Source organism: Bos indicus, chromosome 7 (genome assembly GCF_029378745.1).
Source record: "Bos indicus isolate NIAB-ARS_2022 breed Sahiwal x Tharparkar chromosome 7, NIAB-ARS_B.indTharparkar_mat_pri_1.0, whole genome shotgun sequence".
NCBI lineage: Eukaryota > Metazoa > Chordata > Mammalia > Artiodactyla > Bovidae > Bos > Bos indicus.
In genome coordinates, this window is record NC_091766.1 from 92811080 (window position 1) to 92824201 (window position 13122).

Sequence of the window (13122 nt, forward strand, 5' to 3'; positions counted from 1 at the left end):
GTCACCTCCCGAAAGAAGAAGGCAGCGAGAGCCCGGCGCCACCGGTACAACAAAAAGAGCAAAGTGTGTGATCCTCCTCGCTGGCTGCCTCCCGCTCTCCAGCGCTGCCTTCCTGAATGGCTGGCTGCGTCCGGCCCTGGACCTGGCCGCCCGACACCAGCGCGCCCTGATCGCCGCCGGCCGCCTCGCCTCGCGCCCGGCTCGGGCTCACCGCGCTCCCCTCAATCCCGAGCCCAGCGAGGGCTCCCGCCGGGACAGCGGCGGCGGCGGCGGCGGCGGCGGCGGCGCGGGCAGCCCCAATCCCCGGCTCGCGCTCCGACTGCGGCCCCGGCTCCAGCTCGGACTCCGGCCCGGGCCCCGGCTCCTCCAGCGGCGCTCGCCGCTGCAGCTGAGACAGAGGCTCCAGAGGCGCCTGCGGCCGCGACCTCCTCCTTCGCCGCCGCCGCCGCCGCCGCCCTCGCCGGCTTCCTCTATGTCTGCTCTGCAGGCGCGCAGCGCGTAGCCCGAGCGGCCGGCCGGCCGGCGGGCGGGCGGGCGTCCGGCGCGGGTGAGCGAGTGTGTGTGCGAGTGTGTGTGCGTGTGTGTGTGTGTGCGCGCGGGGGTGCGGGCAAGGCGGAGGGTGAGTGTGTGCGCGCGCCGTGGCCCATGCCCGCCGCCCCCGGCGCTGCGCCCCGCGCCGCTCCCGGCTGCCGCCTGTGCCATTTCTGATTTTGCAACTTGGGGGAAGAAGAAAAAAGCGAGAGAAGGGAGCTTGCTCGCTGGGGGGGGGTGGGGAGGGGGGGAAGGAGAGCGGGCCCCCCCAAGATCCGAGCGCGGGGGGGAGCGGGCGAGGGGAGCAGGGGTGTTGGGGGGGGAGCCTGAGAGCCTGGGGGGGCTGCAAAAAGAGAGAAAGAAAACAGCAGGAACCACAACAAAACGCCAGCAGGGCGGGCGGGCGCGCAGCAGCAGCAGCGGGGCGGCCGAGGCAGTAGCGGCGGCGGCGGCGGCGGCGGCGGCGGCGGCGGAGGCAGCAGCCGGTGCCCAGCTCGGGCTCGGCTCCCGCGACCCCGGGGCGCCGGGCGGGCCCCCCGCCCCCGCCCCCTCCCCCCTTCCCCTTCCCCTTCCCCTCCCAGCGCGCCCGCGCGCCCCGCGGCCCTCGGCGAGCAGCTCGGCTCCCCCCCAGCGCTCCCCGGGCCCAAAGATATGGCAATGGTAGTTAGCAGCTGGCGAGATCCGCAGGACGACGTGGCCGGGGGCAACCCCGGCGGCCCCAACCCCGCAGCGCAGGCGGCCCGCGGCGGCGGCGGCGGCGCCGGCGAGCAGCAGCAGCAGCAGGCGGGCTCGGGCGCGCCGCACACGCCGCAGACCCCGGGCCAGCCCGGAGCACCCGCCACCCCCGGCACGGCAGGGGACAAGGGCCAGGGCCCGCCCGGCTCGGGCCAGAGCCAGCAGCACATCGAGTGCGTGGTGTGCGGGGACAAGTCGAGCGGCAAGCACTACGGCCAATTCACCTGCGAGGGCTGCAAAAGTTTCTTCAAGAGGAGCGTCCGCAGGAACTTAACTTACACATGCCGTGCCAACAGGAACTGTCCCATCGACCAGCACCACCGCAACCAGTGCCAATACTGCCGCCTCAAGAAGTGCCTGAAAGTGGGCATGAGGCGGGAAGGTGAATATTTCTTCCGTGCTTTTTCTCCCGGAGCTTCGCCCGCCTCCCCGGCCCTCTTTCTCTCTCTCTCTCTCTCCCTCTCTCGCGGGGGTGGCTGCTGTCTGGGGCTGGGGCTCCTGCGGTCCCGGCCCGTCCCAGCTCCCCCCATCCCCGCTGCCTTCCTCCCCCGGCGTCTCCCCCACCCCACCCCCTACCCCCCGCCCCAGCTCGCTGCCGCTGTCTCCCCCTCCCGGCCTGCGCTCGTCTCCCCGGCTTCTCCACCCCGCCCGCTGCCTGCTCGGGACGGTGCCCCTAGGATCGTGAGCTGTGCTGGAAAATCCCCTCCCTCTGTCTTGGATGTGCTCGGTGTGTGTCTCTTTCCCGCGTGTGCGTGAGGATGCTTGGAGCTGTGCTGGCATGAACTTGGGGGGAGGGCTGCTTATTACCCCCAGAAAACTCGGTTTCTGTGGTTTTTGTGTTTTTGTTCTTTTTCATTCCCCTTTCCTCTCCATGTCTTCATTGCCCTTTATTTAAGATGGGGGAGGGCTGGAGGAGACTGGAGGATTCTGAACCATAGATCCCTGACTGCATCATCCTTTTGGAAGCTTAGCTTGGAAAAAGAGGAGTGAGATTTATTGCACTTGTAGGTCTAATTAGGAGGGAAGGGGGGCGAGGGGGGCTTCTGGCCTGTTCACTGGTTCCCTCTCCTCTCCACCGAGCTGGGGCCGCCTCCTCCAGAGCTGTGGCCTTGTTTTCACCCCTCTACTTTCAAAGGAAAGTTTGTGACTGAACCGTGCTTTCATAGTCGTGTCATTTTTTTTTTAAAGCATGATACTCGTTTTATTTCTTCATCAAACTCCACCCTCTGTTTAAATACTGCATACAAATTACAATTAACAACGGCATTTACCGATCCTTCTGATTTGGCTATAATGCATAGACTGCAGCTGGCATGAGCTTCGACATCATTTAATCCCTGTGTTGTATGGCTTTGGTTTCTTTTAACACAACTTTTGATGTTGTATTTAGATATGCCTCATGTTCATGTGGCAAGAAATGCAGCACTTTTCTTATAAATATATCTAGCCATTTACAGTTAAAGTTTATCTCCTGACAATCATTAAAGATGTCTTATAGTCAAATTAGCAAACCAGTCAATTTTGCAGAATGCAGATTACTTCTTCTTGTAATTGACTTTAAAATTATATTTTATATGCCACAAGAAAAGAAATTGAATTTCTTCAGATCTCAAGGAGCAGGCAAATATGACGACTTCATTTCTAGCTCCAGGGAGATTTTATAGGCATCTGAAGGAAAAAAAAAAAAAACAAACTTTGAATTGTACTCTCATTTAATTGAAAAATAACTGCCAAGTTCAAAACTATAATTAGAAAAAAGTATTCTAGCCAGTTATGTTTTAAGAGTTTAAATTGCATTGAGGCTTGCATTAAAATGAGAATCAGTGCAAACTTAAGAAAATAGTGTACAACCTGAATTAAGAAAGCTACGTCTACATGGACATATCTATATTAATTTGTTGGGGGGGGGAGAGTTCAGTAGCCCTAACTTTTCCTAAAGTTGTCTTTGTTTACATGGCAATTTAAAACGCTGGCACTGTTGAAGTAAAACATATACATAAAAAAAAAAAAAAAAAACTTTGGTCAGCTTTAAGAACTCAAAGCATGCTTACGTTCTGCATTCAGATGGTTAATGAATCCAGTGTTTTTGCAGTTGCAAGCTCGTGCATTCACTGGGCAAAAGCTGGCTGCAGGTTGCTGTGGCACCTCACAGGACAGACATTAATTATATTTTCCACTTTTTTCAATAATGTTTGGCTACTGTAAGTTCAACTTCTTTCTTGATTTTTTTTTTTTTTCAATTTTCTGTTGCTTTTAACAGTGAGAACTTTGTGTGGGGTGGTGGGGAGGAGGGGATAGGGGAGGGGTGCAGGATACTAGTTTGCTATTCAAAAGTTGTAAGTGGTGAGTAGGGTATGTAACTTCTGTCTGTTTTAAGGATAATTCCATAGCATTTTTAGAGAATATGGAAATGTTTTGAACAAAACCTGCTTGCTTGCAAATGAAGAGGCAGCTAGGCATGTGCCTAGAACCACAACCTTTTCTCTGGTTGCGCCTGGTTTTTGTTTTTGTTTTATCCTGATTGGGTTCCTTCTGGAGGGGTGAGTGGGATGTCATTAATCTGCGTGTGACCTGGTGGTGGTCGAGGGGTTGGGGTGCACTTTCTCGGTCACTCTGGGCTGGAGCGGGGAAGCCCTTAACTCAGGCCTAGTTCTGCCTGGGTCTGGGGTGGACAAGAGCGCCCGAGATGGCCGGGCGGATCGAGCCACGGAGCTGGAGGGCTTCACCCCTACGCCGTCTTCCTCCGGGTGTGGGCCGGGAGTGAAGGCCAGCGCCAAGGAAGATGCTCGGCGCTGGTGGCCGCGGAGACCAGCCTCCGCATTGTGTCGGTGCGCTGCGGGGCGGCCCGGACTGTTCGCAAGCCCCCTGGATGCACATTGCCTCTTTTCTCTCTTTCTTTTTGTCAGCGGTTCAGCGAGGAAGAATGCCTCCCACTCAACCCAATCCAGGCCAGTACGCACTCACCAACGGGGACCCCCTCAACGGCCACTGCTACCTGTCCGGCTACATCTCGCTGCTGCTGCGCGCGGAGCCCTACCCCACGTCGCGTTACGGCAGCCAGTGCATGCAGCCCAACAACATCATGGGCATCGAGAACATCTGCGAGCTGGCCGCGCGCCTGCTCTTCAGCGCCGTCGAGTGGGCCCGCAACATCCCCTTCTTCCCGGATCTGCAGATCACCGACCAGGTGTCCCTGCTCCGCCTGACCTGGAGCGAGCTGTTCGTGCTCAACGCAGCCCAGTGCTCCATGCCGCTGCACGTGGCGCCGCTGCTGGCCGCCGCCGGCCTGCACGCCTCGCCCATGTCCGCCGACCGCGTCGTGGCCTTCATGGACCACATCCGCATCTTCCAGGAGCAGGTGGAGAAGCTCAAGGCGCTGCACGTCGACTCGGCCGAGTACAGCTGTCTCAAAGCCATCGTGCTGTTCACGTCAGGTGAGGCTGCGGCCGCTGGGAGGGCCAGGCCGGCGCCGGGAGCGCCCGCCCGCCGGCCCCGCTCCGCGCCTCGGCTCCCCGGGCGGCCCGGGCCCTCGTCGTTCCGCGGGAGGCCGGGCCGAGCCCGGAGCCTGCGGTGCCCGCGCGAGGGAAGCGGCCGGTAGCGCCGCTGCCATCTTGGGAGCGCGGCGGTGCGGGAGGCGAGGCGGTGCGGCTGCGGGCCGCTCGGTGGCCCGGCTCGGCCCGGTCCGGCGGCCTGGAGCCCCACGCGGGGCGGCGGCGGCGGCGGCGGGCGCGTGTCTGGCCGGGTCGGAGTTGGGGGGGGGGTGACGGGGAGGCGGTGCCGTGGATCCGTCTGGCTGCGCGCGTGTGTGCGGTGTGCATGTGTGTGCGATGTGTGTGCGCGCGTGTGTGCCTGAGCTCGGCGTTTCTGGGGGAGGAGAGGAAAGGAAGGGAACGTGGGAACGTGGCTTTCTCCTCTGCGTGGCACGGTCCCTGGCTGAGTTTCCCGACACAGTGAGACACACACACACGGAGAGGTGGCAAGAGAAGAATCCGTGCAAATAAATCATAAATAATCCCGCTTTATGGCTGCCTGATTTTCCCTTATCGGAAACCATTCATGTTTGCAGTTGCTGAGGTTATTGAGGGTCGTAAAAAATGGATTCGACCTAAACAAGAAAGATAAAAAACAAAAGCAATGCCGGAGAACCCGCAAGTATGCGAGGATTCCCGCCCGGAGATAAATCTCATAGCCCATGCGAGGCGCACGAACGTTGGAAATTTAACAGAGTGCCTTAAAAATATCAAATTAAATGTAGGCAGTGGTAACATGCATGTTAACAATTTCTCTTATGATAGATGGTTCAAATTAACTTCCAGGAAAGTGCATTAGCGTAGCCTTTGAAGGCTCTCGTCTGAGCCTCTGAGAACACTGCCCCCCTTTTATTATTGTAACCTGCAAGAGGGAAACATATAAACACCCAGGACAGCAGGTAATGGGGGGAAATATAAACAAAGCCAGAAAGGACGCTGGTGGGGAACAGAGCTGCTCAGACTGGGTCTCCGGCCTTGCCCACTGTGAGTAGAGTTAGCTGCCGTTTTTACCACCATTATTGGCGCTATTGTTTTTAATTCCTCCATTCAGAGAACAAATAAACCATCCTAATAAATCTATCCTAGAGCCAGGACCTCCAAAGGCCAAATTAAAACCATTCTTGAGTAGGGATGGCAAAACCCCTCTCCCAAGGCCTTGCTGAACAGTAAGCAGTGGTATAATCTATCAATATTTCCTGGCTTTCATGCGTGAAGAATCGTATTTACATTGTATTAAAATGACTCTTAAATTTGCACAATATTGTAATGTAGCAAATGTAGTATTAATATCGATCTGAACAGCAGATAATTTATTTAGACAAGAGCATCTCATTTGTATGCAGGGTGGCCTGAGCCGTGGACTTGGACTGCCCCCCTTTTACTTTCAGTGCAAATGCAGGTCTGCTAGTGGGAGAGGGAGTTATTCTTTGCAAGAGGATAAAGTGAGAACCTTAAAACAAATGGAAGATTTATTGAATCGCCTCCTCGGTGTTTGAATGCGTTTTATCTTAATAAGTCTTCTTGATGGAAACGTGTTTTTCAAAAGTGACAAAGAGCCTGGGAAGTAGCGACCCGGCTGCTTTAGTTCTGGCAGGCCTAGGGCCTGGCTGGCTCTCCACTACCCAGCTCTTTAGCCAAATTAATCAGGAAGCAAGCCAGTGTCGGGGAAGCTGGGGTTTTAAAATCTCACCCAGTGAGGTGTCTTGAAGCAGAAATGTGACTTGGAGCTGGACAGAGGTCTTCTCAAGCAAAGTCTCCCTCCCTTTTCCTTGTCCCCTCCTAAGGTTCTTTGAACCCCCTTGACTTTTCTGATCTCCTGCCCTTTCCCAGAGAGAGGCGAGGACCGTGCAGGCTGCAGGGAAGATTGTGGAATTATTCATGCTTTTCTTTCAACTTTCCATCCTAAAATGTCCCTGTGAAAAGTCTTCTTTTTTTAAAAAAAAGTTTTCCTAAAGACATTTCTTAAACCAAGTCTTCAAGGTGCAGGGGAGGCCGAGAAGTGAACAATGACATTATTTTGTTGGGAAAATTGCAAGAAGACTATCTGAAAATGGAAATAGAGCTGTCAGTAGTAATTCACCCCCCCCCCCTCCATATAACACATTTCCACTTTTGACTAAACTTGTTTTGATTGCTAGCCAGAAGGGAATTCATGGGAAGCCTTCTCAAAGTCATCCAACTTTTAAGCAAACTTTGAATGATGGAAAAGACAGTTTTAGACATATTGTCCAACGAGGTTTGCTCCGGCTAAGTATTTGAAGCTGGCACGGGGGTTCCCTGTGGTGGTTTTCACATTTGGCCTCCGGATGGTATGTTTAATCCTTAATATTCTGGACGGCATCCAAGGACTAGGTCATGACCTGAACTTACTTAAAAAAAAAATTCATTAATTCATACACCTAAATATTCTCTCAAATAAATGAGACTTTCCCTGAAAGGAGCCATCTAGTTAACATAAATACAATAAATCCATTTTCAGCACAATAATAACTTTGATTTCTAGTTATGGCAGCTGATTACATCTATATTTCCTGAACACTAAACTCTTCTGAATGCACAACATGAAATACATTCTCTGCACTACAAAGGCTAAGCCGGGAAGGCCTGAGCGGTAATGGTTATTTATTTACATAATTTCTTTTCCATACACTGTAGAGGAAATATCGAGGGTTCCCACATTGACACTCCCATATAAAAAGCGAGACATGGATTTTGCACATTCTGCCTCCTTTTCTTATCTGGGGTATAACTCATGGAGTGTAAATATATACTGGATCTCACCCCCTGCTCATCTAGTTTTGCTGCCTCAACCACCTACTTGGTCTGAGAGCTCACACTATCACTCCACAGTTGGGGGAATCCTGTGGCAAAAATATATGGAGTAGGAATGAATATCTAGAGTGCAAAGCCAGACCCAGTCTAGGGCTTCTGCCCTGGAGGAGGCCACAGTGCTGGCCGGCTGGCACTTTGCAGCAGGGGCCCAGCTACAGGCATCCTACCTTCAAAGCAGGAAAGAACTCTGACAAGGAAGCCAACACAGGGCCCAGGCATGCCTTTCCAGCTCCCTGGGAGTTGCCTAGCTGGGGGACAGGTAGTGACCTTGCACACTGGGGGCCCTAAGTGTAAACATCAGATACATATTTTATAGATCCAAAGAGATGCCATGTGGGTCTTTAAAAAAAAAAAAATCTGCTGGGGTGCCAGTGAGTCCCTTGCATGCTGCATTCTCTAAGGCTGAGTGGGATCCTGTGCCATAAGGGGCAGATAAAGCCTGTAAAGCAAGATATATGTAAATATGAGTCTGCCCAGGGGTCATAGAGCAGGATCAGGTTAGCCTGCAGAGCTAAGGGCAGACCTCAGGGTCCCCTCTCCAAGCACTGAAGCACCAAAGTGCTCCTGCCCTCAGCCTGTAGCCATAAAATCTCCCTGACTTCCCAAGTCAGGCTAGTGTGGATGCACCTGACTGGCCGGCTAGAGTCATTAGACATCTGAAAGGAACCCAATCTGGATCTGGGGTCAAAGGAGACCTGCCTCAGAAGTTCTTGAATTATCACTAGTTTTATTTGTATTTTTGCTCAAGGCCATAGCTTTGTAGATGAAGGTGTTAGAATGCTTTGTAAGTCCCAGTTCTTGAAATAGAGACATAAAGCTCAAGAAACTCAGCAGACACAGGTTCCTCTTTGAAATCATTCTCTGTGTCTTCTTTGGGTTACACTTGCCCATTCACAATTAGACAGAGTCCTTTGGGGGGGGGGGGCATCGCCATGCATTTCTTCCCAGATCTATCTATATATTAGCAAACTCCGTCTTTGATCTCTAGTCAATCTCCTGACTGGCTAAGGGCTCCTCTGTGATCTTCCTGTTTTTTTAAATATTTATTATTAATACAGGAAACAACATGGGTGTTTGAACTAGGAGAAGAAGCCTTCGCTTCCTCTGATTCCACCTTCCCCTCCACTGGCTTGCCTCTGATTCGTTGATACAGTATAAGCTGCTGTCTCAAAATATTTTTAGTAGACCAAGAAGAGCCGCTGGTTGACATGAGATTAAACACACAGGTTTTCAGACGTTTCCTTGCATATAAGTGCATTTTTCTCTCTTAGTCCTGTGACAGGAAGCCTGTCTCCCCAAATCCTCCTTCAGCCCCCACTGCCCAGTTCTCAAGCAGCAGCAGCAGCAGCAGCTGCCCCCAGCCCAGCTTTGTGTCTGATAGCTGAAGTTGTCTCCTTTCTGCAGCCTAAAGTAACTAAGCCATATTCCTTCTGATTATTATACAGCTTACAGAGATGTGACCAGTTTTCAATTACTTGATCTAAGGCACCGATAGAAGTGTTCACCCTCACTAAGGATTTGCTGCAGACCTCTTGCTTGCATAGATAGTGGATCGCAAATCCTATCTTGCTAAAGCCTGGACTTGATCTGATTGCAGGCTCTGCCAGCCTACAATTCCTTACCCCCTCCCATGCGTCTGATCACTACACAATCTAGGTTCTCCTGCTTGGGGTCGTTTGGGTTTGAGAGAGGGACTCCCAAGAAGTGTTTCAGAGCCGCCTCCAGGCTGCATATTTCTTCAGGGCTCCTGGACACCCCAAAAATCCGGGGCAAAGGGGGCAGAAGTCCTTCCTTTAATGAGCACAGCGGAAAAGATGCTCCCCTGCAGGCGGAGGCCAGGTTGCTCCGTATAGCAAACATGGCTCCAGCATCGTACATTATTTAACCCAAAGGTGAAAGAGGAAACACAAAGGAACTAGAGAGAGTGTGTCTGCAAGTCTGCGCTCCTCTCTTCGGCTCCCCTAGGCATGGTGGGGATTTGATTTATATTTTTATTGGTCTTGGGGGCTGGGGGGAAGGAAATAGGGAAGAAGGAGTAGGGAGCCACGGGGAGGATTTTTCTTTTTCCTCCAATTTGTTTTCCCCCCCTTTGCTTCTTATTAAAAAAAAAAAAAAAAGGAATGGCGTGTTGTCTGTGACCTTGCTGGTAGCTGACCTAACCGTGTGCCCCTCCCCTGGTCTCTCCTTGCTGTGGCCGCGCGGGCAGATGCCTGTGGCCTGTCGGATGCGGCCCACATCGAAAGCCTCCAAGAGAAGTCGCAGTGCGCGCTGGAGGAGTATGTGAGGAGCCAGTACCCTAACCAGCCCAGCCGCTTCGGCAAACTGCTGCTGCGGCTGCCCTCGTTGCGCACCGTGTCGTCCTCGGTCATCGAGCAACTCTTCTTCGTCCGTTTGGTAGGTAAAACCCCCATCGAAACTCTCATCCGCGACATGTTACTATCCGGGAGCAGCTTCAACTGGCCTTACATGTCCATCCAGTGCTCCTAGACCTTGGGCGCTTCCCACCTGCCCCCAGCCCCTAGAGACTCACAGCACCGGCGGGGGGCCGTGGACTCCAAAGCCGCGGAGACACCAGGCGGCCGATGCTGGGTGCGGCAGGGCCGGGCAGGCGGGGAGGAGGGCCGGGGGGGCGACAGGAGCCGCCCACCGCGCAGACAGGCAAACCGAAGCTGCAAACCTGGAGAAAAAAAAAAAGAGAGAGAGAGAGAGACTCATTTTAGTATCAGATCCGGGAATACGTTGGAAAGGAAAGAAAACAGACCCTTGTGTCTGGTGAGAAAAAGAAAACCAATTTGGGAAGAGAGGACCATGAAAATTTTAATAAAACAGAAGGAGACTAAAGGACCTTCCAGGATTTATTGTGGACGGATGTGGATATATTCTGTACAGAAAACAACACCCATGAAAGTGGACCGAATCCTATGTAGAAACACACACACAGACACACACACCACACACACACAGACATTGTTATTCATTTTGTAAAATACTAGTCTTTATTTTCATTTTTTTGTAAAATTTAAACATCGTATGCACATAAAAAAAGAAACAAGAATTAGGGGAAAATAACATTTTCCAAATATAAAAAAAAATTGTCCTGTGTCTATGTATCTATATCTGTTTTGTATTTTTTTCTGGTTCCAAACCAGATTTCCTGTGATTCTATACTAATAATTTTTGATATAACCCTTTGCTTCTTATAATGAGTGCGATATATGTTGTCGAGGCTGTTCTTCAAGAATTAAAATCGAAGTGAAAATTTAAACAAAAAATAAAAAGAATTTAGCAAAACCCACGTGTCTGGTTGCTTGACAGATGTCATCAGTGCAAGAGAACCCTCCAATTAATTTCCACTCCAATTATTATTAGAATGGCGGGGAGAGGGGGGCAACTTTAAGGTCCATTACCAAGTTGGCTAGATTTATTTCCTAAAACCAAGGAGCTGCTTTGGGATTGTAAGTGTGGAAGCCCAGGCTCTGCGTGGGACAGAGTGGGCAGGGAGATCACCCTTCCGTGCGGACGCAGGCAGCAGCCACAGTGGCCTTGTAGGTGGTGGGCAGCCAGCACCCAGCTGGCTGAGAGGCTGGGACGGACCTGGTCCCCGTAGGGTCGAGTCTCTGTGCCGCCAGCTTCAGCCTCTGCAGGTGGCAACATGCCTGGCTGGAGAGGCATGGAGCCCTGGACATAGGGGTTTCAGGACAGAAAGATGCCTCTGCACTTGGCTGTGACTAGAGGCTCAGCCTCTTTCTAGCTCTTCTCTAGAGAGAACTGGGGTCTCAGCTGTGAGCCCTGGCTTTGCTCCCCTTATGGTTTGCTAAAGAGCTGGCTATGCTTTGCCCTTCACTCCAGACCCTGTGACAGGGGTTCCCTGGAGGGCCCTCCAAGCTCCATTGGACATCTGGAAGGGCCCCCCTGTGGCCCTTAGACTTGTGGACCTGGAACCTGGGGGTCTGGGAGCTGGACTAGAGCTGCTGATTTTTTTTTGAGAAGCTTCATTGGAGTCCTAGTGGACTTTTTAGGGCAGAAACCTCCTCCTGAGGCCTCTCCTTGGGGGGTGCAAGGGAGGGTGCCCTCTATAACAGCTTTCAGAGCATGAATGTTTTATAGGATCCGAGTTGGTGCTGCAAGAACACACATAGCCAAGGGAGCTTTTTCTTAATGTATTAATAAAGCCAGGTCTTTTAGAATAACACCTCTTTGCTTCTCCCCTTTCTCCCCCAGCCCCAAACAGCCATGGATGAGGCCAAAGCTATACTTTCAGAAGTCAGTGGCAAAGTTTGCTCTCAGTTTGCTGTCTAGAAGTCTCCAGGTGGCTCCAGTCCACCTAAAGTTTTAATATTCTGGGTGCAGTGCAGCCTGGCACCACTTTCTATGAAGAAGCCCCTGCAGGTCTGCCTGGGGACAGGCCTGAGCCCTAGGACAGCTAGACTGATGAGGTGTGTGGGGTGTGGAAAGCCCCCCTCAGGCCACTGGGTCCCTCCTGCCTTCCTGCAGGTCCCACCCAGCTCTGGGCCTCATCCTTTGCACCACACCCAGGGACAATGTTTTGGGGGCCTAGGCTGAATTGTTTGCAGGTTGGGCACCCAAGGCAGGAGGGGTGTGGGAAGAACTCATATTCAACCGCAGACCACCTCCCAGGAAGTCTCACCGGGCCTTCCTGGGGGCAATGCTGGGGGTGGGGGAGGGGAGCTGAGCCATCTCCAAGCTCTCACCCATCTTCCCTGCCTTTCTTGAAATGAGATGTAAATATATTCATTACAGTGTGATCCCTCTGATGAAAACAGATAAACATTTTCCTAGGTCAGAAACATATTTTTCAATTAATTTCAATATGGAGGTACAAGGCACCCAGTGTGGGACTGGTCCGGGAAACCAAGGTCTGGGTGTAGGAAGCACTTGTTCCAGGGGGTCTGGGGCTGACCCCCGGACTTGGTTAACTTGGCTCTTGCTGGACAGGGCCAGGAACATTGCCTACAGCCGGGGGGATCCCAGTGACCTTTCTAAATAAGCCTGGGCCTAAACTGGGCAGGGGTGGGTGGGCAGAGGACCAGCACAGCATAGGAAGGAGACCTGGCCTTCCCGGGGTCTCACAGAGTCCCTCACAGGCTTGGTATAGGAACCTGGAGGGAGGCTCGGCGCAAGGTAGAAGAGATGCTCTGTTCAGTTCTCAGGCAGCCCTGCCTGGGGGAGCTGCAGGTAGGGGGTTTCCATCTGCCGTCTCCTGGGTGGCTGGGGTGGTCCCTGCCTGCATTAGACGCACGGAGACAGTCATCCTAAGAGGTCTCTGTATCTCAACCAGAAACATGGAGCCTCCTGGGGACTCCGAGGCCCTGTGGGCGCCTCCTGCAGAGCCGGACAGAGGGTGCGATGTCCGCCCGTCGAGGCTTTCATCTCTCAGGCCGCGCGCAGTCCTGCCGCAGGAATCTGCTCGCACTAAGGGAAGGTTTAGGAACTGAGACGGAGGCATCTAAGCCACCGGTTGAGGCTTCTGACG

General features: G+C 53.0%; 1 protein-coding gene across 1 annotated transcript; it reads left to right on the forward strand.

Annotated features, from left to right (window-relative positions):
* Positions 1-1091: 1091 nt before the first annotated feature.
* NR2F1 (nuclear receptor subfamily 2 group F member 1) lies at positions 1092-10919 on the forward strand. Its single transcript, XM_019965426.2, has 3 exons — positions 1092-1648; positions 4173-4700; positions 9835-10919. The coding sequence occupies exons 1-3, from the start codon at positions 1183-1185 to the stop codon at positions 10113-10115; spliced, it is 1275 nt and encodes a 424-aa protein (XP_019820985.2). The 5' UTR covers positions 1092-1182; the 3' UTR covers positions 10116-10919.
* The last annotated feature ends 2203 nt before the right edge of the window (positions 10920-13122 follow it).